General features: G+C 55.9%; 2 protein-coding genes and 1 non-coding gene across 4 annotated transcripts in view; all 3 read left to right on the forward strand.

Annotated features, from left to right (window-relative positions):
• Nucleotides 1-13,536, forward strand: part of INTS3 (integrator complex subunit 3) — a 38,922-nt gene extending 25,386 nt beyond the window's left edge. For both annotated transcript variants that reach the window (XM_070395735.1, XM_070395737.1), the window contains 19 exons: nucleotides 263-342; nucleotides 1,119-1,210; nucleotides 1,555-1,661; nucleotides 2,566-2,685; nucleotides 3,043-3,172; nucleotides 3,631-3,685; nucleotides 3,923-4,026; nucleotides 4,505-4,549; nucleotides 4,730-4,849; nucleotides 7,022-7,175; nucleotides 8,188-8,256; nucleotides 9,030-9,105; nucleotides 9,441-9,554; nucleotides 9,902-9,950; nucleotides 11,464-11,631; nucleotides 11,964-12,064; nucleotides 12,233-12,305; nucleotides 12,490-12,646; nucleotides 12,744-13,536. In XM_070395735.1, the coding sequence (XP_070251836.1) occupies nucleotides 263-342; nucleotides 1,119-1,210; nucleotides 1,555-1,661; nucleotides 2,566-2,685; nucleotides 3,043-3,172; nucleotides 3,631-3,685; nucleotides 3,923-4,026; nucleotides 4,505-4,549; nucleotides 4,730-4,849; nucleotides 7,022-7,175; nucleotides 8,188-8,256; nucleotides 9,030-9,105; nucleotides 9,441-9,554; nucleotides 9,902-9,950; nucleotides 11,464-11,631; nucleotides 11,964-12,064; nucleotides 12,233-12,305; nucleotides 12,490-12,646; nucleotides 12,744-12,821 (1,892 nt within the window). In that variant the 3' untranslated portion in view covers nucleotides 12,822-13,536. The remainder of the gene's footprint in view (nucleotides 1-262; nucleotides 343-1,118; nucleotides 1,211-1,554; nucleotides 1,662-2,565; nucleotides 2,686-3,042; nucleotides 3,173-3,630; nucleotides 3,686-3,922; nucleotides 4,027-4,504; nucleotides 4,550-4,729; nucleotides 4,850-7,021; nucleotides 7,176-8,187; nucleotides 8,257-9,029; nucleotides 9,106-9,440; nucleotides 9,555-9,901; nucleotides 9,951-11,463; nucleotides 11,632-11,963; nucleotides 12,065-12,232; nucleotides 12,306-12,489; nucleotides 12,647-12,743) is intronic.
• LOC138996552 (U6 spliceosomal RNA) lies at nucleotides 688-789 on the forward strand. The gene has a single exon (XR_011468829.1). It is a non-coding gene; the product is annotated as a U6 spliceosomal RNA (small nuclear RNA).
• Nucleotides 13,537-15,182: 1,646 nt separating the features above from the next.
• SLC27A3 (solute carrier family 27 member 3) lies at nucleotides 15,183-19,569 on the forward strand. Its single transcript, XM_070395749.1, has 10 exons — nucleotides 15,183-15,890; nucleotides 16,173-16,382; nucleotides 16,707-16,865; nucleotides 17,368-17,492; nucleotides 17,746-17,940; nucleotides 18,045-18,135; nucleotides 18,241-18,439; nucleotides 18,651-18,748; nucleotides 18,852-18,982; nucleotides 19,281-19,569. The coding sequence occupies exons 1-10, from the start codon at nucleotides 15,272-15,274 to the stop codon at nucleotides 19,455-19,457; spliced, it is 2,004 nt and encodes a 667-aa protein (XP_070251850.1). The 5' UTR covers nucleotides 15,183-15,271; the 3' UTR covers nucleotides 19,458-19,569.
• Nucleotides 19,570-26,565: the final 6,996 nt, after the last annotated feature.

Genomic DNA, 26,565 nt, shown 5'->3' on the forward strand with positions numbered 1-26,565 from the left:
GTGGGTCTCTGCAGAGGAAAGGGCTGCACCACATCCCACTTTTCCTCTCCTGCTACCTCTTTCCTCCAAGCTGAGTACTGGGGATAAGAGGGGAGATGAGGTCTGCCAGCTGTTTTGGGGGGTTGTGTGCTTTTGGACCTGCTCAGTGGGACTAGGGGGCAGGGATAGCTCTCTGGAGCCATTCATATGTATTGATCATTCGGTTTATGGAGCTAAGAACAGACCCTCTGATATGGGGTCCCTTTAATTCCACGTTCTCCAGAGCCAGCCATCCTGGTCATGCATCACTCCATGAAGCCCCACCCGGCCATCACTGCCACACTCCTGGACTTCATGTGCCGTGTAAGTGCCGTTGCCTCTTTTCTCTTGCCCGGCTGAGCCGCTAGGTGTGTGTCCCCTCCAACCTCCTAGGTCAGTGAATAGACCCTCCCAGTGCCCCTTGCCTGGGGGAGCAGAAGTGGTTGTAGGTCCCGTCCTCTGAGTTAATGAATTCCCACCGTCTCCAGTTGGGTCTTTCCACGTTTCCATGAGGTTTCCCATCCTCAGGGACGATGACTTAACATAGACTCTAGTCTCCTTGAGGAGCAGCCGGTCCAGTGAGGTTCCCACTTTAGCAGCCTGGAACGGCCAGGAGCATCCAGCCCTTTCTGCAGCCATACTCTCAGTGGCCCGGTCAAAACCAGTCCTGTGCTCTCTCAGCAGCACATACTCTGCAATTGGAACAATACAGAGATTAGCAGGGTCCTGTGCAAGGATGACAGGGAAATTCCTGAAACAGTCCTTTTTTTTTTTTAATTTAAAAAATAATGTATTTCTAAAAATTGATTTGAGAGAGAGAGAGAGAGAAACGAAACATCTGTGAGAGAAAAACATTGATCGGCTGCCTCCTGCACGCCCCCCACTGGGGATTGAGCCAGTAACCTGGGCATGTGCCCTGTCTGGGAATTGAACTTTGACCTCCTGGTTCATGGATCAATGTTCTACCACTGAGCCACACCAGTGGGGGGGGGGCTCTCTCTCTCTCTCTCTCTCTCTATATATATATATATATTTTTTTTTTTTTTTTTAAAGCAGCCTTTTACACCCCGTGCTCATGCTCTCCCCTTCTTCCCTTCCAGATCATTCCCAACTTCTACCCACCACTGGAGGGCCACGTGCGGCAGGGTGTCTTCTCCTCCCTCAACCACATTGTGGAAAAGCGGGTCTTGGCGTAAGGACTTTCTGTCTGGGGAGAGGGAGGTTGTTTTCCCATTTTCCCCAGGTCAGGCACATGCAGATATTGCCATACGACTGTGGACCCTTTACCTGAGAGGTACAGGGAGTACTGGCTCCACCTCAGAAGGCTCGGCCTGTGTTCTCCTGACTCTCAGAAAAATGTCTCTCCTGCCGTCACATGACAAAGGGCTTCAGATGCGTCCCCTGTCCCCTGGGGACCCTCCCAGGATCTGACCGTAGCCCCGTTTTACTGGTCGGGCTTAGACCTACCCCTGTACCTCCGTGTCGAGTTAGGAGGGAGGAGCCCTGATGTTGATCTTCATTCATGGTCCCTGTTAGGCACTTGGCTCCCCTGTTTGACAACCCTAAACTGGATAAGGAGCTGCGGGCCATGCTGAGGGAGAAGTTTCCTGAGTTCTGCAGTTCACCCAGCCCACCTGTGGAAGGTATGGACCCTCCCATGTCGTCACCTGCTTCAGAAGAGGGATGGAGACATTCAGGGCTCTCAGAGCCCCTGTTTAGGGGTCACACCTGTGCAGCTCTCTACCTCCGTCATTGTCCATTCATTTTACCTTCCCTACTTCTCTTCTGATTCCTTTTCATGTCTTCCTAGGTTCTCCCTCTCTGTCTAATTTTAAAAAATCTTTTCACTGATCTTTAGAGAGAGAGAGAGAAACGTCGATTTGTTGTTCCACTTATATATGCATTCATTGGTTGATTCTTGTGTGTGTCCTGACCGGGGTTTGAACCCACAACCTTGGCATATTGGGACAGTTCTCAACCAGCGGAGCTGCCGGGCCAGGGTCTTTCATCTAATTTATCTAACTTGCGCTAATCTCTCTTGCTCTCTTAACTATTTTTCCTCTTATTAACCTGTCTTCAGTAGGTAGAGATGTTCATGGAATGTGTTTACCTTGCTTTAACTTTGTCCGCCTTTTTTCTTTTCGGGCCAGGGCCCTGGCCTTGGTAAAAGGTTATGCTGGGTCTCAAGTCTTGCTCCCAATTTTAGACACACAGACACTTTTTGTTTAGGGGGAGGGGTTAAGCCAAGAAAAACTTCCCAATTTGGCTTTAAATTAAAGAGTGCTTAAGACTGTCCTTGGTCTTATCTACTCGCTGATCCTGAGCTGAGCATAGAGGAGTCGTGACCTGTGCTGTTTTATTCCTGGCAGATCCCCGTGCAAGTCCTGGAGGGTTGGGAGAATAGACCTTTATCCTTCCAGGGTTCATATTCCACTTAGGTCCTGAAATCCTTATTCTCTCACTTGCCCTTCAGTCTCCTCTTTTCTAAGCGAGGTACGTGTTAGAGGACACAGGAGGCCATCAAATGCCTTGTCTTTCTTTCCCAAGTCAAAATTGAGGAGCCAGTTTCCATGGAGATGGACAACCACATGTCAGACAAGGATGAGAGTTGCTATGACAATGCAGAAGCAGCCTTCAGTGATGATGAGGAGGATCTGAACAGCAAAGGTGAGGCCCGCAGCGAGGGCAGCTCAGGGTGTGCCGGCTCCATTGGTAGGAGAAGCCTGTGCGCGGTTTCTCTGTCGCCTTTGCCTCTGAGTGAAGGTTGTTACCGGGCACTGGCTGAGACTCCGGGTGCAGAGCCCTGCACTTGGCCCTGAAGCAGGAGCGGAAAGGAGAAGTGGTCCCCGGCCTTGTTTGCTCCTCAGGGCTCGGGTGTGCACACATTCAGGGAAATGCTCAGGCTGCTCACACCGTGCTGGGTGCACGTGAGGGGGACAGAGTATTGGGGCGGGGCGGGGGTGGGGCTGTCTCTGTTGCTGGTATCTGGGCAAAGTGACTTCCTTCCCAAATCACTCCCTTCAGGAAAGAAGAGAGAGTTTCGCTTCCACCCCATCAAGGAGACAGTTGTGGAGGAGCCAGTTGACATCACCCCTTACCTTGACCAGTTAGATGAGTCCCTAAGGGACAAGGTGCTCCAGCTACAGAAAGGCAGGTAGGTGCACCCACTGCTCTCAGCCCCCGGATGTCCTGCCCTGGCTCTCCGCCTGGTGCTTAGTGGGTGGCAGGATGGTGGGGTTGGGGGGACGTGGTAGGTGTATGGAGAGGTAGTTGAAGCTGCATGAGGGATGCCTTCTGCAGTTAATGTTGGCGTGTGGGACTGGGTGTGGCAGCCTCATTTCCCAGCATCCCAGGTTCTCACTCCGTGTATTCTCACTCCATATGTTCTGAGGCTTTGAATTTCGAAGCAGGATTGTGGGGCTTTCACTTCAGAATGGGCCTCTGCCCAGAGAGCAGCAAATTCTACCCCGATCCTCCCACACAAGCACAGGGTCACGCAGAGCTCCTTTGTCTTGTCTGTCTCCGTGGGCGAGCGTGCGTGCTGGTGGGTGTGTGTCCTGCCCTCCGCTATCGCTTACGTCCCTGAGATTTCCTCTCGCTTCTGCACTGCAGCGATACCGAGGCCCAGTGTGAGGTCATGCAGGAAATTGTGGACCAGGTCCTGGAGGTAAGAGACCCATCGCCTGAGGGAGGAAACAGCCCAGCCTGCCCAGCTTCGGGCGCCCTTCTCCTCCCTCCCGGCCCCCGCCTCCTGCAGCTGACTCCCTCCTGCCCTTGCCCAGTGGGTCTCCTTTTCTGGGGGGAGAGGCTGGTTAATCCTGGAGGTGGAAGCTGATGAGTCCGGGTAGTGGGGGCAGTAGGCTCGGGTCTGATGGTGATTTCCCCTCCCTTGTCTCACCACCAGGAAGACTTTGACTCGGAGCAGCTGTCTGTCCTTGCATCCTGCCTACAGGAGCTCTTCAAGGCCCACTTCCGAGGGGAGGTGCTGCCCGAGGAGGTTACGGAGGAGTAAGGCTCATCTTTCTGACTTTTAGGAGCCAGAACTGTGCTCCAAGAGGCACCTTGCTGAGGGCTTGAGAAAAACCATCTGTTCCGATTCACGTGTACTGACTCATTTAAACTAGGATCCCCTTTTCCCTGCTGAAGGCCAAGCGTGCTGGGGTGGTGGACTAGCCTCCCACCCTGTGTGCCCTGCCGGGCTGCTGTACCCAGCAGCCCCCCTCCTTGCTACTTGAGGTGGGACCGGACTTTGCCTGGATCCTCCCTGAAGGGCGGGAATCTCACTTTCAGTGACGATGGCAACCCAGCTGTGGTCCCATGTGAGGAACCTGTTTTCTCGGTGACCAAGCCTCTGGAGCAGCAGGACACTGGCGTTTAGTTAGGGAAGGAGGAGGCTGGCCTCTTGCCTCAGGCTGGTCCTCCCAAAACCTGCCTGCCGCCCACCCTCTCCGCTTACATGGACTCTCACATCACCTTCCTCTCGTAGGTCCCTGGAGGAATCTGTGGGGAAGCCCCTCTACCTAATATTTAGGTAAGCATCCAGCGGGAGGCGACACTGCCCTGCCCTCCATCCTCCCTAGAGCGCATGTATGCTTCTGTCCCGGGGTAAGGGGACCCCTTTCCAGGAAGGAAGGGTCTGCAGTGGGGCAAGCAGAACCGCCTCCCCAGGAGCCCGGGTGAAGCTCCGCTCCTCCCCCCCGTCTCCCTCCAGGAACCTGTGCCAGATGCAGGAAGACAACAGCAGCTTCTCTCTGCTTCTGGACCTTCTCTCCGAGCTGTACCAGAGGCAGCCCAAGATCGGCTACCACCTGCTCTACTACCTGAGGGCCAGGTGGGCGTGGGCCCCACATTTAAGCAGGGGTCGGGGAGCACCCTGGAGCGCCTCTCTCCTACCGTGCTCGGATTCCCACCTTGTCTGTCATCGCCAGGGCCTTCCATGTGCGCGCGCTCTCTCTCTTTTTTTATTTTTTATTTTTTTAAATATATTTTATTGATTTTTTACAGAGAGGAAGGGAGAGAGAGATAGAGAGTTAGAAACATCGATGAGAGAGAAACATCGACCAGCCGCCTCCTGCACATCTCCCACTGGGGATGTGCCCGCAACCCAGGTACATGCCCTTGACCGGAATCGAACCTGGGACCTTTCAGTCCGCAGGCCGACACTCTATCCACTGAGCCAAACCGGTTTCGGCATCTCTCTTTTTTTAAATAACAGCTTTAAAGTGTACAATTCAGTAGTTTTTAGTAGAGTTACAGAGTTGTACAACTATTACTGCTGTCCAATCAGAACATGTTTATCGCGCTGAGAAGAAACCCGCACCCTTGGGCAGTCACTTTCCCTTCCTCCCTTTACCCAGCCCTATCCCACTGGTTGGTTTTCTGTCTATGGATTTATTTATTCTGGATATTTCATACACTAGCAAATGGAATCATACCATGTGTGACTTCCATGCCTGGCTTTTGTCACTTAGCGTGCTGTTCTAAGGTCTGTCCCCATTGCAGCGTGTCAGCACTTCCTTCCTTTTCCGTGAGTGAATAATGCTCCACGTTTGTAATATCCATTCGCTCGGTGATGGACATTGCAGTTGTTTCTACTTCTTTGTCTGTTGTGAACATTCACGTGCAGATTTGTGGGTGAGCATATGGTTTTGGTTTTCCTGGGTATACACCTAGGAATGGGTCAGATGGTAACTCTATTTTTAAGTTTGTGAGGAAGTGCTAAACTGTTTTTCCAAAGTGACTGCAACCATTTTACATTCCCCCAGCAATGTGTGAGAGTCTAAATTTTCTACATGTTCCCCCAACACTTCTTACTGTTTGGCTTTTTGATTATGGCCATTGTAATGGGTGTGAAGTGGTATCTCACTGTGGTTTTTTTGTTTGCTTGCTTGTTTGTCTTTTATTGATTTTTTTTAGAGAGAGAGGAAGGGAGAAGAATAGAGAGAGAGAAGGCATCGAAGAGAGAGAAACATTATTGATTGGCTGCCTCCTGCACGCCCTCTTGTGGGGATCGAGTCCGCAACCTGGCCATGTGCCCTGACCAGGAATTTAAGGGCAATTTCCTGGTTCCTGGGTCGACACTCAACCGCTGAGCTACACCAGCTGTCCAAATTCATTCCTCTTTTTAAATTGGGTTATTTGTCCTCTTACTGTTGATTTTTTAAAAAATATATTTTATTGATTTTTCACAGAGAGGAAGAGAGAGGGATAGAGAGTTAGAAACATCGATGAGAAACATCGATCAGCTGCCTCTTGCACACCTTCTACTGGGGATGTGCCCACAACCAAGGTACATGCCCTTGACCGGAATCGAACCTGGGACCCTTCAGTCCACAGGCCGATGCTCTATCCACTGAGCCAAACCTGTCAGGGCTTACTGTTGATTTTTAAGAGTTCTTTATATATTCTGAATGCAAGTTCCTTATCAAATATATGGTTTGCACATAGTTTCTCCCATTCTGTGGGTTATCTTTTCACTTTCTTTATGGCACCCTTTGAAACACAAAAGTTTTACATTTCGATGAGTCCAGTTTACTTTTTTTGGTCCCTTGTGCTTTTGATGTCATGACGATGTATGCTTCTGTATCTTCTAAGAAGTATATATTTAGTATTTACAGTTAGGCCTATAATCCATTCTGAGTTAAGTTTTGTATATGTTGTGAGGTAGGAGTTATTGTCCTCATTGCTCAGAGCCCAGAAAGCAGGAAGGAAAGGTTTCTTAGCCTGACCTGGGCCCTCTTTCCCCTGTTCTTGCCTGTCCCTGTTTAGTAGCTGACTAGCTGTGGTCCGAGCCCTGGTAGAGCACTGGGGAAAGGCGGGGAGAAGGAGCAGCGGCTCCCGGTTCCCATCAGTCATCCAACCCTTGGGAGGCAGGGGAGAGCCGTGAACTATATCAGCCCCAGGCACCTGGGTAGCAGAGGGGTTTCAGTGGCAGCCACCTCGGGGGATGCTTGAGGTTGGGCGCTGGGCCAGGCTGCTGGCTTAGGCTCCACTGGTCCTGCAGCAAAGCCGCCGCAGGGAAGATGAACCTATACGAGTCATTTGCCCAGGCCACCCAACTGGGTGACCTGCACACCTGCTTAATGATGGACATGAAGGCCTGCCAGGAGGACGACGTGCGACTGCTGTGCCACCTCACACCCTCCATCTACACAGAGGTCAGTGCCTCCACCCGTATCCATGGGGGTGGGGCAGCAGCATTCCCTGTCTCATGGCACACAACCCTGACCCTCCTTACCCACCCCACTGGCCTTGGTGAGCCATTTCTCCCCACACCACAGCTGTCCCCTCCGTCTCCATCTTTATTAAAGGTTTAAAAAGGTCTCAAAGCTCCCAAGTTTCTATGTGAGTTGGGATCTGGGCCTGTATACTTGGCTTCATGGCTTTGGCCCCATCTTCTGGACCCAGGACGGGCCCCCATCTAGATCCACGTTCACAGATCTCAGCCCTCTTGCCAGCAGATGGCTCACCCTCGGAGTCTTTTTAATGGTTCCCAACGACCAGGGCCTCTGGTGGAGACTCACTTTCATTTCCCGGCCCACGCGCAGTCTTCCCTGGAACTGGAACACGGGAGGTGTCAGCTCTTCCTCCTTTGGTGAAAGTTTGCAGGAATTGGGAAGTCAGGGCACAGGGTGTGGGCATGACAGGAGGAACTGTGATCTCAGCCAAAACCGGAGAGGGGGGGCGGTGCAGATGCGCGGCAGATGGCAGTTTCCTTCTCTGCTCCCTAACTGGTGAACTGGTTTCTCCAGAAGGGGTCCTGCCCACCCGGAAACCCTGAACACGCCCTGAACACCCACACACTCTCTACACCTTCTCTTCTTTGGCTGAGGATCAGAGTAGATTGGATTTCTTTGCTGCCAGAGATGCAAATGCCTATTTTGTCACCACACAGAACGAACCGTCGTGTCCAATCCTTTCTGCTCTAGCTTTGTCTCTGCATAGTTCCCATTCCTTCCCTTGTGCGCATGCACACACTACCACATACAGAACACAGCCCGGCTCTCAGGGGTTAGGTTCCCAGCTTCATAGCTGTTGGGTCTTTGTTTAGGGTTTTCTATTAGGACCCTGTGTCCGGCTCACCCAGCCCCACCCCCCGACCATGTGCCAAGGCAGGGGAATGGGGTGCACCCTGGACTCCTGCCCTAGGGCCCCTCCTTCTCTCTCCAGTTTCCAGATGAGACCTTGCGGAGCGGGGAGCTCCTGAACATGATCGTGGCCGTCATTGACTCTGCACAGGTGAGCGAATTGTCATCCCAAGAGTGTGGGAGGCAGGACTGGAAATCGGGGCTCTGCCTCCCCCCCGGCCCCCTGGCCCGCAGACGGCGTCCAGCTGCTCCTGGCTGCTGTGTGTGCACCCCAGGGGTTCCCCTGCTCCATATTCTGTGGGCACTTCTGCTCCACAGGGAAAGCGAAGGGATTGGTTTTTGTTCTCAACCGGCCTTCCACGTACCTGACTCAGGATGGAAGGGTCACACCGTTTCTGTTGGACCTTTGCACCGTGCACACGTCCCCAAGAGGCTCTAGCTTTGCTTGTGTCCATTCTCAGGCTGAACTGGGGCCCCATTTCTGTTCCTCCTCTCCGTCCATAAAGGAGGGGGTTTAATACTCCAGACCCTTCCTTTGCTTTGCTTTCCCCACACCTGTAATCCAGAGCTGGGTCCCCCATGGCCCTTCCCTCCTCGGTGCCGGCTGGGATGGGCCGAGGCCCTGACTATGGCAGGTAGAGGAGTTGCCATTCTCTTGCCTCCGTGTGAGAGGCGGCTTCACTGAACTGTTCTTGCCCCAGACGGGTCTGTGGTTTCCACTCAGGCCTGTTGCTTCTTTCTCAGGCCCCTTTGTCCTTCAGGGACCTCAGCGTCCATTGTATGCCATTTCCTCCCTAAACCTTTAAAAACTAGGCTTTCACTTCCTCTGATTTCCCCGTATTGAGCCCTCTTGGTCCTCCTGCCATGCTAGCCTCCCGGCCTCTTTAAAACCATTGGGTTATGGCTTCTTCTCCTCCTCCTTAGCTCCAGGAGCTGGTCTGCCATGTGATGATGGGGAACCTGGTCATGTTTCGAAAAGACTCAGTCCTCAACATACTCAGTAAGTGAGCAGACCCGTTAGGAACCTGGGAGGAGAGGGGGTGGCAGCCTGTTTATAGGAACGGGAGGGCTGGTTGTGGGGCTGAGAATGGGACAGAACAGCATCCACCCTGCCCTGCGGTCTGGGGTCATGTCTCCGGGTCTGCTCCTTGCTCTGTGAGATGGAAAGATGCCCTCTGGCTTCAGGGCTGACGGGGCTACAGAAGCTGTCTGAGTGAAGGCTTTGGAAATACGCTCTTTGTGGAAAGGGAAAGTATCTGTCGGCTTAGGATTGGGTGCTGGTTGTTAGGGGAAGAGAGCGAGAGAAAGAAGAAATGTCTCTTCACTGTCTCACAGTCCAGAGCCTAGAGTGGGAAACCTTTGAACAGTACTGTGCCTGGCAGCTCTTCCTGGCCCACAACATACCCCTGGAAACCATCATCCCCATCTTGCAGCACCTCAAGTACAAGGGTGAGTAGGGATGTGGCAGGGAGGATGGTGATGGGACTCTCCTGGTCGGGCTGGGGCAAGGCTGAGGCCTCTAGACTCCAGATGAGCCCAGGCCCCTGCTCCCCTCCCACCGAAGCTCTTGCAGAAGGTCAGCCACTTCTGCTCTGAGCCGAGCCCTGCATGCCCCTCTGAGCCAGGCGCTGGCTGGGCTCGGGCTGGACTCTTGCAGGGTCGGGGAGGACCCTTCTTCCTGCTCCCGAAGACTGTCTTTGCTCCTCCCAGCGCTGTTGGTTGGAGGAGGGGAGAGGTCCCGGATGTCTTCCTGGAATTGTGCCTTCCTCTGAATGGCCTCTACCCTTCCTCCACAGAGCACCCAGAGGCCCTGTCCTGCCTCCTGCTGCAGCTCCGGAGAGAGAAGTGAGTCCCACCTGGAGCTGAAGAGCCCCATCCGGCACGAGAGATGCTCCTAAATGGAGGACTTTGGTCCTGCCCCTTGGCCATGTTTGTTCCTGTTGTTGACATGGGCTGCTTCTGTCCTTTCCCCAAAGTGATTGACAAATCAGCAGCTCGGGGACCTGGGCTTCCTCTGGACTTTCCCCCCTGCCCACCAGGAGCTGTCCTGGGGTGGGGACCGGACATCCCTGTTTCCTGCTGCCACAGCAGTTCTAATCCCGGGAGCTGCTGCTCCCCTCCCCCAGGCCCTGAGGCCACCCCTTGGCTAATCCAAGAGGAGGAAGGGTCAGAGCAGAGGGGTCACACACCACCTGCTTCCTTGACCTGCTGGTTCCCTGCTGGGGGGTGAGGCGGAGAGGCCCCGCCCCCATCACAGACACTTTTTGTTGGTTGGTTTGTTAATCATCACCCGAGGATGTTTTTTCCATTGATTTTTTTGAGAGAGTAGAAGTGGGGGAGGAGGAGGAGGAGGAGGAGGAGAGAGAGAAACATTGATGTGAGACAGACACATCCATTGGTTGCCTCCCACATGTGCCCCAGCGGGGGCAGGAATCGTAGGCCCTTCAGTGCGCAGGCTGACACTCTAACCACTGAGCACAGGAGCACGCCAGCCAGGGCCATCACAGGCACTTTTTTAAAAATATATATATTTTATTGATTTTTTACAGAGGGGAAGGGAGAGGGATAGAGAGTTAGAAACATCCATGAGAGAGAAACATCCATCAGCTGCCTCCTGCACCACCACCCCCCCCCACCCCCGCACTGGGGATGTGCCCGTAACCAAGGTACATGACCCTGACCGGAATCGAACCTGGGACTCCTCAGTCCACAGGCCGATGCTCTAGCCACTGAGCCAGACTGGTCAGGGCCATCACAGGCACTTTTGCAACAGCTCCGTATACATGCACAACAGCTGTGTGTCTTTTCCTTCGTACCTTCTTGTCTTTCCCTTTTCTCCTCTCTTGCCTGAGAGGCTAGAAGTGGTACAAAGCGTCCTAAAGGAAGCGGGAAGGCAGGAGGACTGTGTGGGGACTGTGCCTCCCCAGCCCTCACCCCGCACCTTCCCTGGGCTGGGTACTAGTGTGGCTCACAGCCCGGGGATTGGGGGGGTGAGAGGGGGGCGGGGCAGTGCTCACACACCACATGTCCTTTGCCTCCCTGGTCCATTTCCTGAATGTTTTGGGGAAAGGGGGGGACTTGGGGGCTTCCTTCCCGCAGGACCACACGCACCGTCTACCACCACAGAAACTAAAGAATCTCACTTCTTGTCTCCTGGCTTCTGCAGAGGATGAAACCAGGCATTCCTTGGCCTAAAGAGAAGAGGGAGAGGGATGTGAGAGTAGGAAGCTACAGCAGGACTCGGGTGGGGCAGGGTGGGGAAGGCTGAGGTTTGGGAAATCAGTACATGGGAGAGATCTGGAGGTTCCTGCGGCCAGCTGTGTGAGCAGGGTGCCCACAGCCCCTCTCACGCCCCCAGGCCCAGCGAGGAGATGGTAAAGATGGTGCTGAGCCGGCCCTGCCACCCCGATGACCAGTTCACCACCAGCATCCTGCGACACTGGTGCATGAAACACGATGAACTGCTGGCCGAGCACATCAAGTCCCTGCTCATCAAAAACAACAGCCTCCCACGCAAGAGGCAGAGGTGGGAGTGGGCCCTTCAGGACACTCAGGCCGAGCTGCTGCTGTCCACCCTCCATCCCAGGGCAGCCCCTGCTGTCCCTGCCTGGCTTGTGGGTGACACCTAGTGGTCCGAAGCTACACGGCACACAGGACCATTGTGGCCCCTTCCCCTCTTTCCCTAGTGCCCTGTGGCTGGTCCCTGTTCCAGCTCACCTCCCTGGTCCCAGCCCAGCCCTCTGTCCCCTCCCTGTATGGGCTGTGTCTGTCTGCAGGGGGGACCCTGGTGGGGGGAGGGCCTTGCACTCCTGGAGCCCTCACTGGGAGCTCAGGTCTGGTTCCCGTGACTCCTTGCAGCCTGAGGAGCTCCAGCAGCAAGCTGGCCCAGCTGACTCTGGAGCAGATCCTGGAGCACTTGGACAACCTGCGTCTCAACCTGACCAACACCAAGCAGAACTGTATGCGCCAGCCCTCCCGAGTCCAGCCTGCCTGCTGCTACCCTGGCTCAGACCGCCCCTGGGCAGGGTGGGAGCAGGGCAGGAGAGGATCACCCCTGGGCACCGCTTGATAAGCTCCCAGACCTCTGACTGTTCTTCCTCCCTGCTGTCCCTTCCCTCTCCCTCTAGTTTTTAGCCAGACTCCCATTCTCCAGGCACTGCAGCACGTCCAGGCGAGCTGTGACGAGGCCCACAAGATGAAGTGAGGCTCCTTGGGAAGTAGTGGGGAAGGCCAAGGGGAGGGGGCCTGCTGGCGACACAGACTTAATGGCCAGTACGACCAGGGGCTTGAAGAGAAATCGAGACCCGGGCCGGGGGCAGAGAAGATGGGAAGGAGGCCAGAGGGCCAGAGGCCCGCTCTGAGAGCTCGTTCTCCTGCCCCTCAGGTTCAGCGACCTCTTCTCGCTGGCAGAGGAATACGAGGACTCTTCCACCAAACCCCCCAAGAGCCGGCGAAAAGCAGCTCTCTCCAGCCCCCGGAGTCGGAAGAATGCCACTCAGCCCCCCAATGCTGAGGAGGAGTCTGGCTCTAGCAGTGCCTCGGTGAGAGCCCTCGCCGGCTGGCGCAGGAAGGGAGCGTGGGGGCAGGTGGAGCTGGGCAGCAGCTGTGGGGCTGATGATCCCCTTCACTCTCCTCCAGGAGGAAGAAGACACAAAACCAAAGCCCACCAAGCGGAAGCGGAAGGGGTCCTCTGCCGTGGGGTCTGACAGTGACTGAGTCCCTGCTGCCAGCCCACCCCTAGTTGGACAACCCTCTCCTCGGGCGGGAGATGGAAGGGGAAGCACCCTCTCTCCCCATCCCAAGACTCAGCCGGTGGGAAGCCTGATCGCTGCCATGCAGCCTCAGCCCCTCCCCCTCCCTGGGGCCTCCAGCCCGTCACTGCTGCTCCACCAGCGCTGGGGTTCCCCCTGAAGCCAGAGGCTTCAGAACCTGGACTGCAGGGAGGTCCTCAGGCCCCTGCCCTTCCCCCAGCCCAAAGAGCTGTTTAAATCAAGAGGAGAAATGGCAGGGGGGCAGCTGGCCAGACGAGGATGAGAGGAAAGACTCAAGGGTGCGCGTGTCCTTTCTGATGATCCCCTTTAGGTCTTAATTTGCCCTGAACAGGCAGCTTCTAGTCGCTCTCCATACACTGGTATGAAACGGGCATTTAACCTGTGACAATGTCGGGCTGCCTGTTTGTTTCCATGGGGCAAATGCCACAAGCGCTCAGGAAGGAACCTGAGAGGGGGGCACAGCCCCCCCCCTGGTGTGCCCTGGAGGCACCTCACGCTGGGCCAGAGCCCGAAGGAGTCTCGGAGACATGCTCCCAGAACTGTCAAAGGTCCCATTTCCTTGGTTGTCTTCTTTGGGGTTTTTTGTGGGGTTTTCTTTGGCAGAGATAATCGTGTTTTAAAAGCTGTTTTTAAATGACAATAAAACAAGCCAGAACCTCTTTTGTGCTGGAGTTGCTGCCCCCATTTACCCTGTGCATGTACAGGTGGTCTGTTTAATTGGCACCCCTCCTGTGACTTCATAATTTCCCCGTTCCCTTCCTGTCCTCCCCCCCCTTTTTTTAAATATTTTTTTAAAATATATTTTATTGATTTTTTACAGAGAGGAAGGGAGAGCAATAGTTAGAAACATCAATGAGCGAGAAACAAACATCTATTAGCCGCCTCCTGCACACCCCCCACTGGGGATGTGCCCGCAGCCAAGGTACATGCCCTTGACCAGAATCAAACTTGGGACCCTTCAGTCCACAGGCCGACGCTCTATCCACTGAGCCAAACCGGTCAGGGCTTAAAAATATTTTTAAAATTGATTTCAGAGAGGAAGGGAGAGGGAGATAGAAACATCAATGATGAGAGAGAATCATTGATTGGCTGCCTCCTGCATGCCCCCTCCTGGGGATTGAGCCGGAAACCAGGCATGTGCCCTGACCAGGAATTGAACCGTGACCTCCTGGATCATATACATAGGCAGACGCTCAACCACTGAGCCACACTGGTCAGGCTTTCCTCCCCTCTTCTTGTCTGAAGCAGAGAGGACTTGGCTTTGTCCCCATCATTCTGGCTGCCACTGGCAGTGAAGGCCAGGCAGTAAGCCGCGGTCTGTCCTTAACCATCTCAAGTAGAGACTTCCAGAAGCTGGTATTTGTCATATTCCATTTAGTAAGGCCGAATGCCAACTACGGGCACGCTCCCAACTCAGACCCTGGGCACGTGGAGAGTTGGTTACCAGGGAGGGGGCTCGCTTTCCTCCGCACTGTGTACCAGCAGGAAGAGCTCCCTGGCTGTGCCGTTCCCCTCCTGTCAGGGAGGTTGGTGGCAAGCTAGAGAGGAGCGAAGTTCAGGCTGATGGCACAGTTGCTAAGCCCGCAAGCTTGTCTCAGGATCTCCCCTCCCTCAGAGCTGCTACTCCTTCCTTTGCAAGTCTGAACCGCCAGAGGCCTCTTTTCCTTCCTCTCTCCTTCCCCAGTTTTCTCTGCCCCAATTAAAACCAGGATGGAGAGCATTCACTGGCTGGCCCCAATTGTACCCTTGCCCAAAGGGAGGGGCCTCCGCACGGCCCCTCCGGAAATCTGGCGGGCCGGGCCTCCACCTTTCCCCTACTTAACTTCCAGCTCCCACCCATCCCCTGGGGCTGCTGCTGCTGCTGGCAGCTGGAGGGCGGGCATGGGTCTGGCTACCTTGCCGGGACTTGCAGCACCAAACAGGCAAGGGGCCGAGTCCTTCAGTCTTTTGGGAGAGAGCAGAGGCACCCTTCCATCACGGGTGCAAATGAGATAGAAGAGGGAGCGGTGGACTTTGATCCAAACGTCCTGGTGCTCAGACCTGGACGCCAAAGTCCAGCCTTGACAAGGGACCTAAAATGAGACGACCCTGGGATTGAGGGAAGGCGTGAGCACCGCCCAGGACCTGGTGAGGTGCAGGCGAGTCTCCTGGAAGGAGCGAGTCCAGGGCGGAGCGTAGGGGTGGGGAGGCCGGGAGTGCGGGGGCCGGCCCCCACCTCCGCCCCTGCTCGCCTCCTGGGGGAAGGGGCGTGTGCCGGCGCACGCGCGCTCCGAGGAAGGAGCGGTCTCAGAGCCAGAAAGTGAGGCCCCAGTTTCTCGGAAGCAAGTACCAGGCAGCAGCAGCCAGAAGCGAGCGGCTGGTGCCAGCCGGCGCCGAGTCGAGGAAGAGGGCGCGATGGCTGCTCTCCTGCTGCTGCCCCTGCTGCTGCTGCCGCCGCTGCTGCTGCACTTCTGGCCACAGTGGCGCTGGTGGGCGGCAGACTTGGCCTTCGCGGTTCGCGCCCTACGATGCAAGCGCGCGCTCCGAGCACGCGCCCTGGCCGCGGCCGCCGGCGACCCGCAGAGCCCCGAGGGGGGCTGCAGCCTGGCCTGGCGCCTCGCACAGCTGGCTCGCCAGCGGCCGGCGCACCCCTTCCTCATCCACGGCGCGCGGCGCTTCAGCTACGCGGAGGCCGAGCGCCAGAGCAACCGGGCGGCGCGCGCCTTCTTGCGTGCGCGGGGCTGGGAAGAGGGCCCCCGCGGCGGCGGCGGCGATTCGGGGGGCGCCTGGGAAGGCGAGGGGGCAGCCGGAAGCCAGGAGGCGCGGGCTGCGAGGGAAGGGGATGGCGCGGCACCGCTGGCACCTGGGGCCACCGTGGCGCTGCTCCTCCCTGCCGGCCCGGAGTTCTTGTGGCTCTGGTTCGGGCTGGCCAAGGCCGGCCTGCGCACGGCCTTCGTGCCCACCGCGCTGCGCCGGGGCCCCCTGCTGCACTGCCTCCGCAGCTGCGGCGCGAGCGCGCTGGTGCTGGCGCCAGGTAAGGCTGGAGCCCGCGGGGCGGGGCCCGCAGGGAAGGGGCGGGGCGGGGCCAGACGGGATGGGCTTGGAAGGTACCCGAGCACGTTTCCTGGGGCTCCCAAAGGGTGGGGATGAGTCTGTGGATTTTCGAAGGGATGGACGTCCATACTCTACTCTCACCCAAGAGCAGTGTGGGGCGGGGTAAGGGGAGAGAGTGGCCACGCCAATAAGCTAAGGGGTGGGAAAGGCTTCTGGGTGCCGGTGGGCGGAGCGCGGAGCTGTGCTTTCCTGCCGCATCCAGAGTTCCTGGAGTCCCTGGAGCCTGACCTGCCGGCCCTGAGAGCCATGGGGCTCCACCTGTGGGCTGCAGGCCCTGAAGCCCATTCCGCTGGAATTCGCGATCTGCTGGCTGAGGTCTCCGCTCAAGTGGACGCACCGGTGCCCGGATACTTATCTGCCCCCCAGAGCATAATGGACACGTGCCTGTACATCTTCACCTCTGGTACTACCGGTGAGGGCTGGTCACCATGCTCACCTCCCAGAAACTCAGGCAGAGGAAGACAAGAGTCTGGGACAGGACCTGGGACCTCTCAGCTCCCAGGCCACCCCTCCCAGCCCCCCGAGGAGATGGTGATCCCAGCGGCCCTGTCCTCTCTCACCAACCCTCTCATTCCGGTCCTTTCTCCACCTCCCCGATCTTCCCACATTTCCAAGTCAGCCTGGCCTCCCTTCTCAGCTTCGGTTTTGCCTCTGTGCCTCTTTCTTTGGGAAACCCAGCAGCGGCGACGAGGGAGGCAGGGCTTGGCGCTGAGCCCTTCCCCTGGTCTCCCCCCAGGCCTCCCCAAGGCTGCTCGGATCAGTCACCTGAAGGTCCTGCAGTGCCAGGGCTTCTACCAGCTGTGCGGTGCCCACCAGGAGGATGTGATCTACCTGGCCCTCCCACTCTACCACATGTCCGGCTCCCTGCTGGGCATCGTGGGCTGCTTGGGCATCGGTCAGTCTCCCCTCGCCAACCCCCATGTCGTCCTCTAGCACACATTTAGGAAGCACCTGCTGTGGTGCCCACCTGGGGTGCCCCGAGTCCTTCAGGTGGAGAAGGGAGCAAGCAGGCAGGCAGGGCTTACTCCAGGAGCTCCTGGTCCAGTGGGGAAATGTCACCTGCACAGACCTGCAGGCTGAGCTCTGTGGGAGCCCACGTGTTCACAGAACTCCACATTCCAGGGACAAGGGGATGGAAGGGCTGGGAGTGTCAGCCCGGGAGGAGGCACATGGAGAGGAGGGGTGGGACTTGGGGCAGGGTGCCCGATGGGGTGGCGAGGAAAGGGCATCCGCTCTGAGGCACAGGTGGGAAAGGAAGAGGGCCACCTTGGCCGGCCCACAAGTGAGAATGCTGCTGGGGCGCTGCAAGCTAGTGTCTGGGAAGAAGGGGGCAGGGGTCTCCCGACAGCCCTTAATCTACCTCTTTCCTTCCTCCCCTTTCTCCCCACTTCTGGCAGGGGCCACAGTGGTACTGAAGTCCAAGTTCTCAGCTGGTCAGTTCTGGGAGGACTGCCAGAAGCACGGGGTGACGGTGTTCCAGTACATCGGGGAATTATGTCGATATCTCGTCAACCAGCCCCCGGTGCGTGGGCTCAGATGCCGGGGCGGGGAAGGGGGGGGGTGCCAAGGCAGGGAGATGGGCAGCTGCCAGGAGATACCAGGACAGGTGTCTGGGAGTTGGAGGCAGAGGAGGAAGCCTGGAACGATCGGACATCCAATGCTTAGGGAATCTGAGCATCCGGTGGAAGGGTTTCTGGGGAATGACAAACAGGACTTCACTTTGGGAGCTGGCATCTTGGTGTGAAAGCTCCTGCCCCTCTTTGCACTCTCCTCAGAACCAGGCAGAACGTGGACACAGGGTCCGGCTGGCAGTGGGCAGTGGGCTGCGCCCGGACACCTGGGAGCGTTTCGTGCGGCGCTTCGGGCCCCTGAAGGTGCTGGAGACGTACGGACTGACGGAGGGCAACGTGGCCACGTTCAACTACACCGGACAGCGGGGCGCCGTGGGCCGCGCCTCCTGGCTTTACAAGGTGAGGGGAGGAAGGAGCTAGAGCCGCCCTGGGACAGCCGGGGGGTGGCTGGGAGGGCGTTCGTGCAACTGAAATGACCCAGTGCCTGGGGCTCCCTTCCCCAGCATGTCTTCCCCTTCTCTTTGATTCGCTATGATGTCACCACAGGGGAGCCATTTCGGGACACGAGGGGGCACTGTGTGGCCACGTCTGCAGGTCTGTGCTGGGGGGGCGGGGGGGGTGAAGCTGGCTAGGGGTGATTGGCCTTGAAGAGTGGGGTGGGAGGCCGGCAGTCCCCCCTGACCCCAGCTGCTCTGCCAGGTGAGCCAGGGCTGCTGGTGGCCCCGGTGAGCCAGCAGTCTCCGTTCCTGGGCTACGCCGGGAAGCCAGAGCTGGCCCAGGGGAAGCTGCTCAAGGATGTCTTCCGGCCCGGGGACCTCTTCTTCAACACCGGGGACCTGTTGGTCTGCGACGACCAGGGCTTTCTCCGCTTCCATGATCGCACTGGGGACACCTTCAGGTATCTGTCCATACCTTCTGAGTCGGTCCAGGCATCGGCTCTCTGTGGCCGGGCCCCCTACACCTCAGCTCCGTCATCCCCCAGCCGGGCCCGGCTCCTCATCTCACCTCTCCTCCCAGACCTCTGGCCCCTGCCCTCATCTCCGACACTCGCCCCACCCGCTCTTGGGCCCTGACTCCTCCCTCCCAGCTTTGAATCTGCTCTCCGGCAGGTGGAAGGGGGAGAACGTGGCCACGACCGAGGTGGCGGAGGCCTTGGAGGCCCTGGATTTCCTGCAGGAGGTGAACGTCTATGGAGTCACCGTGCCAGGTGCCCAAGCGTGGGAGTTGGGGGGGCACCTGGCCCACCTCCCGGAGTCGGTGTAACTTGGGCACCGGGAGCGGGAGGCTAAGCCTTGCCCCTCCGTCCCCAGGGCACGAAGGCAGGGCTGGAATGGCGGCCCTGGTTCTGCGTCCCCCCCACTCACTGGACCTCGGGCAGCTCTACGCCTATGTTTCTGAGCACTTGCCACCTTACGCCTGGCCCCGGTTCCTACGGCTCCAGGTAACCATCCACTCCTGCTGTGACCTCTCGCCCCACATACGCAGCAGTCGGTGGCTCCCAGACCCCACCCAGGGACACCCCATAACACACTGAAGAGGGAGAGCAGCTCCTCCCAGACATGCTCCTCACCCCTTCAGATCTAGACTTGGCTCCTCTCTTCCCTGTCACCTCCTCCCCTGAGCCCTGACCTCATGACCCCCTTTTCCCAGACCTGCCCCCTAATAAAATCCAGGCAACTCACCTGAGCCGCCTGGGCAGCGTACCCCTCCCTTCAACTCCCTTGACGCCCCCTTCCCAGGAGTCTCTGGCCACCACAGAGACCTTCAAGCAGCAAAAGGTTCGGATGGCCAAGGAGGGCTTCGACCCGAGCGCCCTGCCCGACCCGCTCTACGTTCTGGACCAAGCTGGGGGCGCCTACCTGCCCCTCACACCCGCCCGGTACCGAGCCCTCCTGGCGGGGGACCTGCGAATCTGAGCGCCCTCCGTGCCCGGCTGAGAGGGGCCTGTGGGGCGAGGCATGGCAGGGGCTGCAGGGATCTTTTCTACCCAGATTTGTACTCATTATTTTGTAATAAACACGCCCATAGCCAGTCTGGCTGTCTTTCCCGTGTCCAGTCCGTCTTCCCTGTCGGCTGTGGCACTGCTTCTCCCTCGGGTGTTCGCTCCTGGCACAGAGCCCGGGCCCTCCTGCCCTGACTTCCTGTGGCCTCGGGGTTTTCCCTCTCAGGGGACCCCAGACAATCCTTGTTCTGGGAGAACCCTGGTGACGGGTGTCTGTGATCCTGGCGTCTGGTCCCAGTCTCACTCTGAGTTCAGGCCCCCCACCACCCCCTGTTTTCTCCCGAGAGCTGCAGGCCCCAGGGTTGACTCGGGCAGCGGTGGACAGAAACACCCCCACAGCTGTCTCCACGGAACAGAGGTGGTGGTGGGGCCTGGGGCAGAGCCTCCACCGGGCAAACAAAGGTTTGATTTTGGGGAAAAGGATACTCCAGGCGCCCATCTCCCCTCACAGCCAGTCAGCGAGGAGGGGAGAGGGGGTCACGCAGCCTCCCCAATGCAGAGGGTCACCTAATCCTGGTCACACGTTCCCTTGAGGAGCAGGCTGGGAAGGGGCCCCGCAGGCTCGGAGTTTGAAGACCCTCCGTGGAGCAGGGCTCAGAGTGCATGAGTGCCCGTGGCAGCAGGAGGAATCCGAGGGAAGAAGGCTTCCCCACGCCCTGAAGGAGGTGTCGGAAAGTTAATCATTTAAAAGCCTGAAATGATGAAACTCCTGCTTCTCCTAGAACTAAAGACTCCTCTGTTTTAAGCTGTGGGTCCCTGACATTTTCTGCTACTTTCCCTTGGGTTGTCCGTCCCCTTCCAGCCCCTCTCCCCAACAGAGAGCCCAGGGGAAGGGCCCTACCACCCAGCTGGGGCCCCCCTGGCTAACCCTCCCGTCCAAAGCACGCTGACCCCACTCTCCACCAAACCCGATCCAGTGTCACCAACCGACTAGCGGAGGCGCACGCTGGGGTGTAAGTGACATCTTCCCACACTGATGAATAAAAGTAATTTCGCTGCTTCTGCTCACCTCTCTACTCTGCCGAGAGTCTGCTTAGGGGGGGTGGGGGCAGTGTCCAACTCAGATGTAGCTGCTTCTCTTGGCTGGCAAGGGCATATCGCGCAGCTGCCCCCTTACAACCTTAACTCATGTTTCCCCGGACTCAGCCGGGCGGGCAGCCCTCTCCCTTGTGGCATCACACACCAAGTTCTCCCCACAGCCCCTGTCTCAGTCCGTCTAAATCTGCGCCGTCCAATATGGTAGCTGCCAGCCACACGCCTGGCAAGGACTCAAAATGTGGCTATTCCGAGCGAGATGAGCTGTAAGTGTGCACTACACACTGGGCTCCAGACTTATCACCAAAAAGAGAATTGAAAGATTTCTTCCATAATTCTTTTCTATTGCTTACATGTTGGAATACTATTTTGGGTGCATTGAGTTAAATAACATGTTAAAATGAATTTCACTTGTTTATTTTACTTTATAAACATGGTTACTAGAAATTTTAGAAAGAATTATTTAAAAAAATAAATAGCTCAGCCGGTGTGGCTCAGTGGTTGAGCATCGACCTATAAACCAGGAGGTCAGGGTTTGATTTCCGGTCAGTCCCCAGTGTGGGGCCTGCAGGAGGCCGCCGATCAGTGACTCTGTCATTGATGTTTCTAGCTCTCTCCCTCTTCATTCCTCTGAAATCAATAAAAATATTTAAAAATAATAAATAAAAAAATAAAATTTAAAAACTAGGGTCTCCTGCTAAAACACACAACAAACCACACACATTGAAGTGAAAAAAAAAAAATGGAATTATGAGATAGTTTGCAGAGAGTAAGTTGGTCCTCAGGCGGCCCGTTCCCTTTCTCAGGAAGCTGCCACCAGCGGGGATGCTGATGGGAGGTGGTGGGACCTACGTGTCTGCCGTCCCCACACCAACCAGGCCTTGTCCTCAGCTCTGTGCCTGGGGGTCTCCGGGGTCCCCACCTCCACAACCAGAGGAGCCAGAAAAGGGGGGCTGGGGTCAGAGAAACATTCCTGTCTGTTTTGTTTTGTTTCAGCCCGCGGGCTGAGAATGGCTTTATATTTTCAAAAGGATATGTCACGACATGTAAAAATGACACGGAATTCAGGTTTCCGTGTGTATACGTAGTCTTACTGGGCCAGGCCACGGTCCTTCCTCTGTTCTCTGTGGCTGCTTCTGTGCTACAAACGCGGAGATGAGTGGTGACAGGGACCAGACGGCCTGCAGAGCAGGAGATGCTGACCGTGGGCCCTGGGGCAGCTGCCACCCGTCCAGGGCGTCGGCCCGGCGCCCAGGGGGGGGGGGGGGGCGGGGCGGGGGGACAAGCCCCTGGCGGCCCAGGTTTGGGGACCGCTCCCGGGGGACCAGGCGGGAGGTCCCCGGAGACCACCAAGCGGGAAGGGCATTAACCCGCGGGCAGCCCGGCTCCCACCCGCCCGCGGGCGCCCCGGCGGCCACGTCCCGGCGCGAGGAAGGCGGGGCCGCCCCGGGGCACTGGGAGGAGTCACCTCCCGGCGCCGGATCGGCCCTCGGGGTCTCCCGACCCAGAAAGGCGCCTGCGCACTTGGGCGCGGGGCGCGGGGCGCGGGGGGGGGGGGGGGGGGTGGGGGGTGGGGGGGGGCGCCGCGCTCTCGCTAAGAGTAGAAGAAACGTGGAGGGGCGGGGCCAGAGTCCCCGAGTTCTTCTCTGTGGGCCTCTGGGGGGCCACTGCAGGAGCAGCTATTTGAGATATAATTCACATCCCATAAAATAAAATTCGCTCTTTAAACATGTAAACTAGGGTTTTAATGCATTCGTAAATTTGCGCAACCATGGCCACTACCTAATTTAGAACGTTTTAAAAAATATATATTTGTATTGATTTCAGAGAGTAAGGGAGAGGGATAGAAGCATCAATGGTGAGAATCATTGATCAGCTGCCTCCAGCATGCCCCCTACTGGGGATCGAGCCCGCAACCACGCATGTGCCCTTGACTGGAATCGAACCCACGAGCCAATCGAATTCAGTCTGCAGGCCGACGCTCTATCCACTGAGCAAACCAGCTAGGGCTGGAACACTTTTATCACCCCAAAAAGAAACCTCTAGCTCAGCCCGCGTGGCTTAGTGGTTGCGTGTCTACCTATGAACCAGGAGGCCACAGTGCGATTCCTGGTCAGGGCATGTGCTCGTATTGCCTGCACGATCCCCAGTGTGGGGGCTGCTGTAGGCAGTCAATCAGTGATTCTCTGTCATCATTGATGTTTCTCTCTCTTTCTCCCTCTCTTTTCCTCTCTGAAATCAATAAAAAAATATATATATTTTTGAAAAATAAAAAGAAACCCCTACCCTTTAGTAGTCACTCTCCAGTTCCCCTGCCCCCAAGCCCCTGGCAACCACCAATCTATATTGTGTCTCTATGGATTTATCTATGCTGGTATTTCCTATGAATGGAATCATACAATATGTGAACTGCGTATAGGGACTTTCACTTAACCCGTTTTCAAGGTTAATCCGCATTGCGGCATGTATCAGTCCTTCATTCCTTGTTTTTCTTTTTCCTGCAAAAAGCTTTATCGTTTCATTTGGTCCAGTGCATGGGAGAGGGCTCCAGGTGGTTAAAGGAATGGCCGGGGCTCCGGGGAGAGGCGCAGGGAAAGCCAGGCCCCAGGGGAGGCAGAGGGCCCCTCGCCGCCGGCCTCCGGGCCCCAGAGGCTCCCGGTGGAGCTGGAGGGGAGCCTTGGGCAGAGACACTGGCCCGGCCCAGCCCGGGGCGCAGGTGGCGGAGGGGAGGCAGGTGGGGCCCGTCTTCTTGATGAGCTTCGCCTCCTCCCCGGAAGCGGTTCTGCAGGAGTCAGAGCGGAGGGTCTGCGGGGAGGGCGCGGGGCCCGCAGGCCCAGAAGGGCCGGGCTCAGCTCCTCTCCGAGGCCGGGCGGCTCGCAGGGCCCTGAGTCGTGCCCGCTCCTCTCGGGGCGGCGGCAGCTCGTCCTGGAAGAGAAGGCGCCACCGCGCTGGTTTCACAGCTTCAAGGCGCTGGGCGCCCTCGTGCTTCTCCACCAACTCGAGGAAAAGGCGGCCCCCGCCCTCCGGAGCCACCTCGTCCGGAGAGGTAGGTGCGGGCGCAGGTGCGGGCTGGCCGGGCGTCCACGGCAGCCTCCAGCCGATGGAACAATTCCCACGAATTTGGGAGCTCGTGGCTGTTCGGCAACAGGAGTGAAGGTGTGTTGTTCGGTGATGAGGGGTTAAGGTGTGTTGTTCGGCAATAAGGAGCAACAGGTGTGTGGTTCGCCAATAGGCGTGAAGGGGTGTTGGCTGGTCTCAGAGGTGATGCCGCAGGTGGTGACTGGAGAAGGCGGTGGTTGGAGGTCGGGAGAAGGGGTGTCTTTGGGTCTGTCCGTCCAAACGCTGTTGAAGCAAGAGACAGACCCGGACCGCCGCGGGCGCTGTCAGCGCTTGGTTCCTTCTCACGGCGGATAATGTCCTACTGGATGTACAGCCACGAGTTGTCAGTTGATGGGAGGCGGGCGGTTGGGATAACACGGCTGTAAACGCTGGTGTACAAGTTGTTGTGTGGACATATATTTTTCGTTCTCTTGGGTATACAGCTAGAAATGGAATTGTTGGGTCTTAGAGAAACTTGTTTAACTGTGTGAGGAACTGCCAAACTATTTTCCACAGAGGCTGCGTAATTTTTACATTCCCACCAGCAACGTATGAGTTCCAATCTTCCTACCTCCTCACTAACACTTGTTATTATTTGTCTTTCGACTCTCAATCCTAGTGGGTGTGATGTTGTATCGCGTTGTGGTTTTGAGTCGCATTTCCGTGATGGCTAGTGATGTTGAACATCTTTTCATGTGCTTACTGGCCATTTGTATATTTTCTTTGGAGAAATGTCTATTCTAATTATTTCCTTGTTTTTTGTTTGTTGTTAATCCTCACCCAAGGATATATTTTTCCCTGTTGATTTTTGTTTTGTTTTTTTTTAGAGCAAGTGGAAGGGAAGAAGGGAGAGAGTGAAACATCAATGTGAGAGAAACACATTGATTGCTTGCCTCCCTCACACGCCCCAACCCAGCTGGAATCAAACCTGCAACCCTGGTACCTGCCCTTGACTGGGAATTGAACCCGAGACCCTTCACTGCATGGTCTGATGCTCTAACCACTGAGCACCCAGCCAGGGCTTGCCTTGTTGTTGTTTTTTTTGTGTGTGTGTTTTGTTTTTTTAAATTGGGCTATTTGCCTTTTTACTGTGGAGTTGTGAGAGGGTTGCTGTTGTTGTTTTTAATGTACTCTGAACTCAAGTTCCCGATCAGATACATAGTTTGCAAATATTTTCTCTCATTCTGTGGGTTGTTTTTCACTTACTTGATAGTATCCTTTGAAAGACAAAAGGTTTTAAATTTTTATGAAGTACAGTGTATCTATTTTTTGTACAGGGAGAATATTGCAAGAGTTAGTATTTCCCTAAGGACAAATAGATATGTTACATTTTATTGGGGAGTGTACTTGTTAGTAGTAGTGGTGTTATTATTTGAAACTATTTTATGTATATTAACACACACATTAGGAGTCACTGTTTCCTGAGCAAGAGAACAAAAGGTTTAGTATAAAATGAAATTAGAGCCCTAGCTGGTTTGGCTCAATGGATAGAGTGTCGGCCTGAGGATTTGAAGGGTCCAGGTTCGATTTCGGTCAAGGGCGCATGCCTGGTTTTCGGGCTTGATCCCCAGTAGGGGGCGTGCAGGAGGCAGCCAATCAATGATTCTCTCTCATCATTGATGTTTCTGTCTCTCTCTTCCTCTCTGAAATCAATAAAAATATATTTAAAAAATAGTAAACATTTTGTATTTCACTGAAAAAGCCTTGAGGCAGTGAACAATCCAACAGCAGTGAGATCTCCTGGCGCCCAGCCCCTGGAGTAAGGGTTGATTCTAGGTCAGGGACAGGAAACACTCAGGATGATCCTGGAGGCATCTTGTGCCCGAAAGCAAAATATCAAAGAACTGGGTAACAGCAAAAGGACACAGAGCTCCCACTGCTAACCTAGGGCAATCCACTGCTAAAATAGGGCGAGTCTCAGGTGGTTGGAGGGTCATCCTGTACAAGGAAGAGCGGTGAGTTCAATTCCCGGTTAGGGCACATACCCTGTAATACTTTCAACAATAAAGATACATTTTTAAAAAATCAATAAAAGCATGTCCTCAGGTGAGGATTTAAAAAAGAAAACAATAATGAAATAAAATAGGGCAATCTGAATGTCAACAAGATTAATGAGCCCTGCCTGCTCAGTGGTTGAGCGTTGACCCAGGAACCCAGAGGTCACTGGTTGATTCCCAGTTAGGGCACATGCCTGGGTTTCGAACTTGATCCCCACCCAGTAGGGGGCGTGCAGGAGGCTCATCAATAATGTTTCTATCTCTGTATCCCTCTCTCTCTAAAAAAAAGTCAATAAAAACATATTTAAAGAAAAGATTAAGGAATGCACTTGAAACATTGAATATACAACATGTAGCAGTTCAGAGTGATACTAAAGGGGATGTGAGGATAAAGGGAGACAGAGAAAAACTGCTTCCATAAGCCCTGAAGATGGCTGGCGCTGGAGCGTCAGGCCCATGCCCTACCATCACTGGCGGTTGGTAAGAGTAGAAGGGGAGCAGTAGGGATGCCTCTACGTTCCTGCGGAACCCCCACACACTCTGGACTGCAACGGGTAGGAGGGCTACTGAGATGGGCCTTAAAGCCTGGAGCGTGGGCTCAGGTGGAGTTGCTACAGGTGAGGGATTCACCTAACTCAGCAGATACTGCAGGCGGGCCTGATGGCAGCTGGGTGGCGTGGCTTCCTGGCCCTACGGGGCACATTAAGATTCAACCATGAGATTCCAGCAAAGGTAGTCAGTTACCATTCTTGTTGTGTTTATGCAAACATCAGGACAGTAGATAAATTAATCTTGATTTGGCTTTTTGATAGCCATGGAGGAATTTTAAGAAGAAAAATCCTATTTCAATAGAAGTTGTTAAAGCTAAAATGGTTTCCTTCCCTTCCACCA

Source organism: Myotis yumanensis, unplaced genomic scaffold, assembly GCF_028538775.1.
Source record: "Myotis yumanensis isolate MYYU_CA2020_CCGP unplaced genomic scaffold, mMyoYum1.0.hap1 SCAF_17, whole genome shotgun sequence".
Classification (NCBI taxonomy): Eukaryota; Metazoa; Chordata; class Mammalia; order Chiroptera; family Vespertilionidae; genus Myotis; species Myotis yumanensis.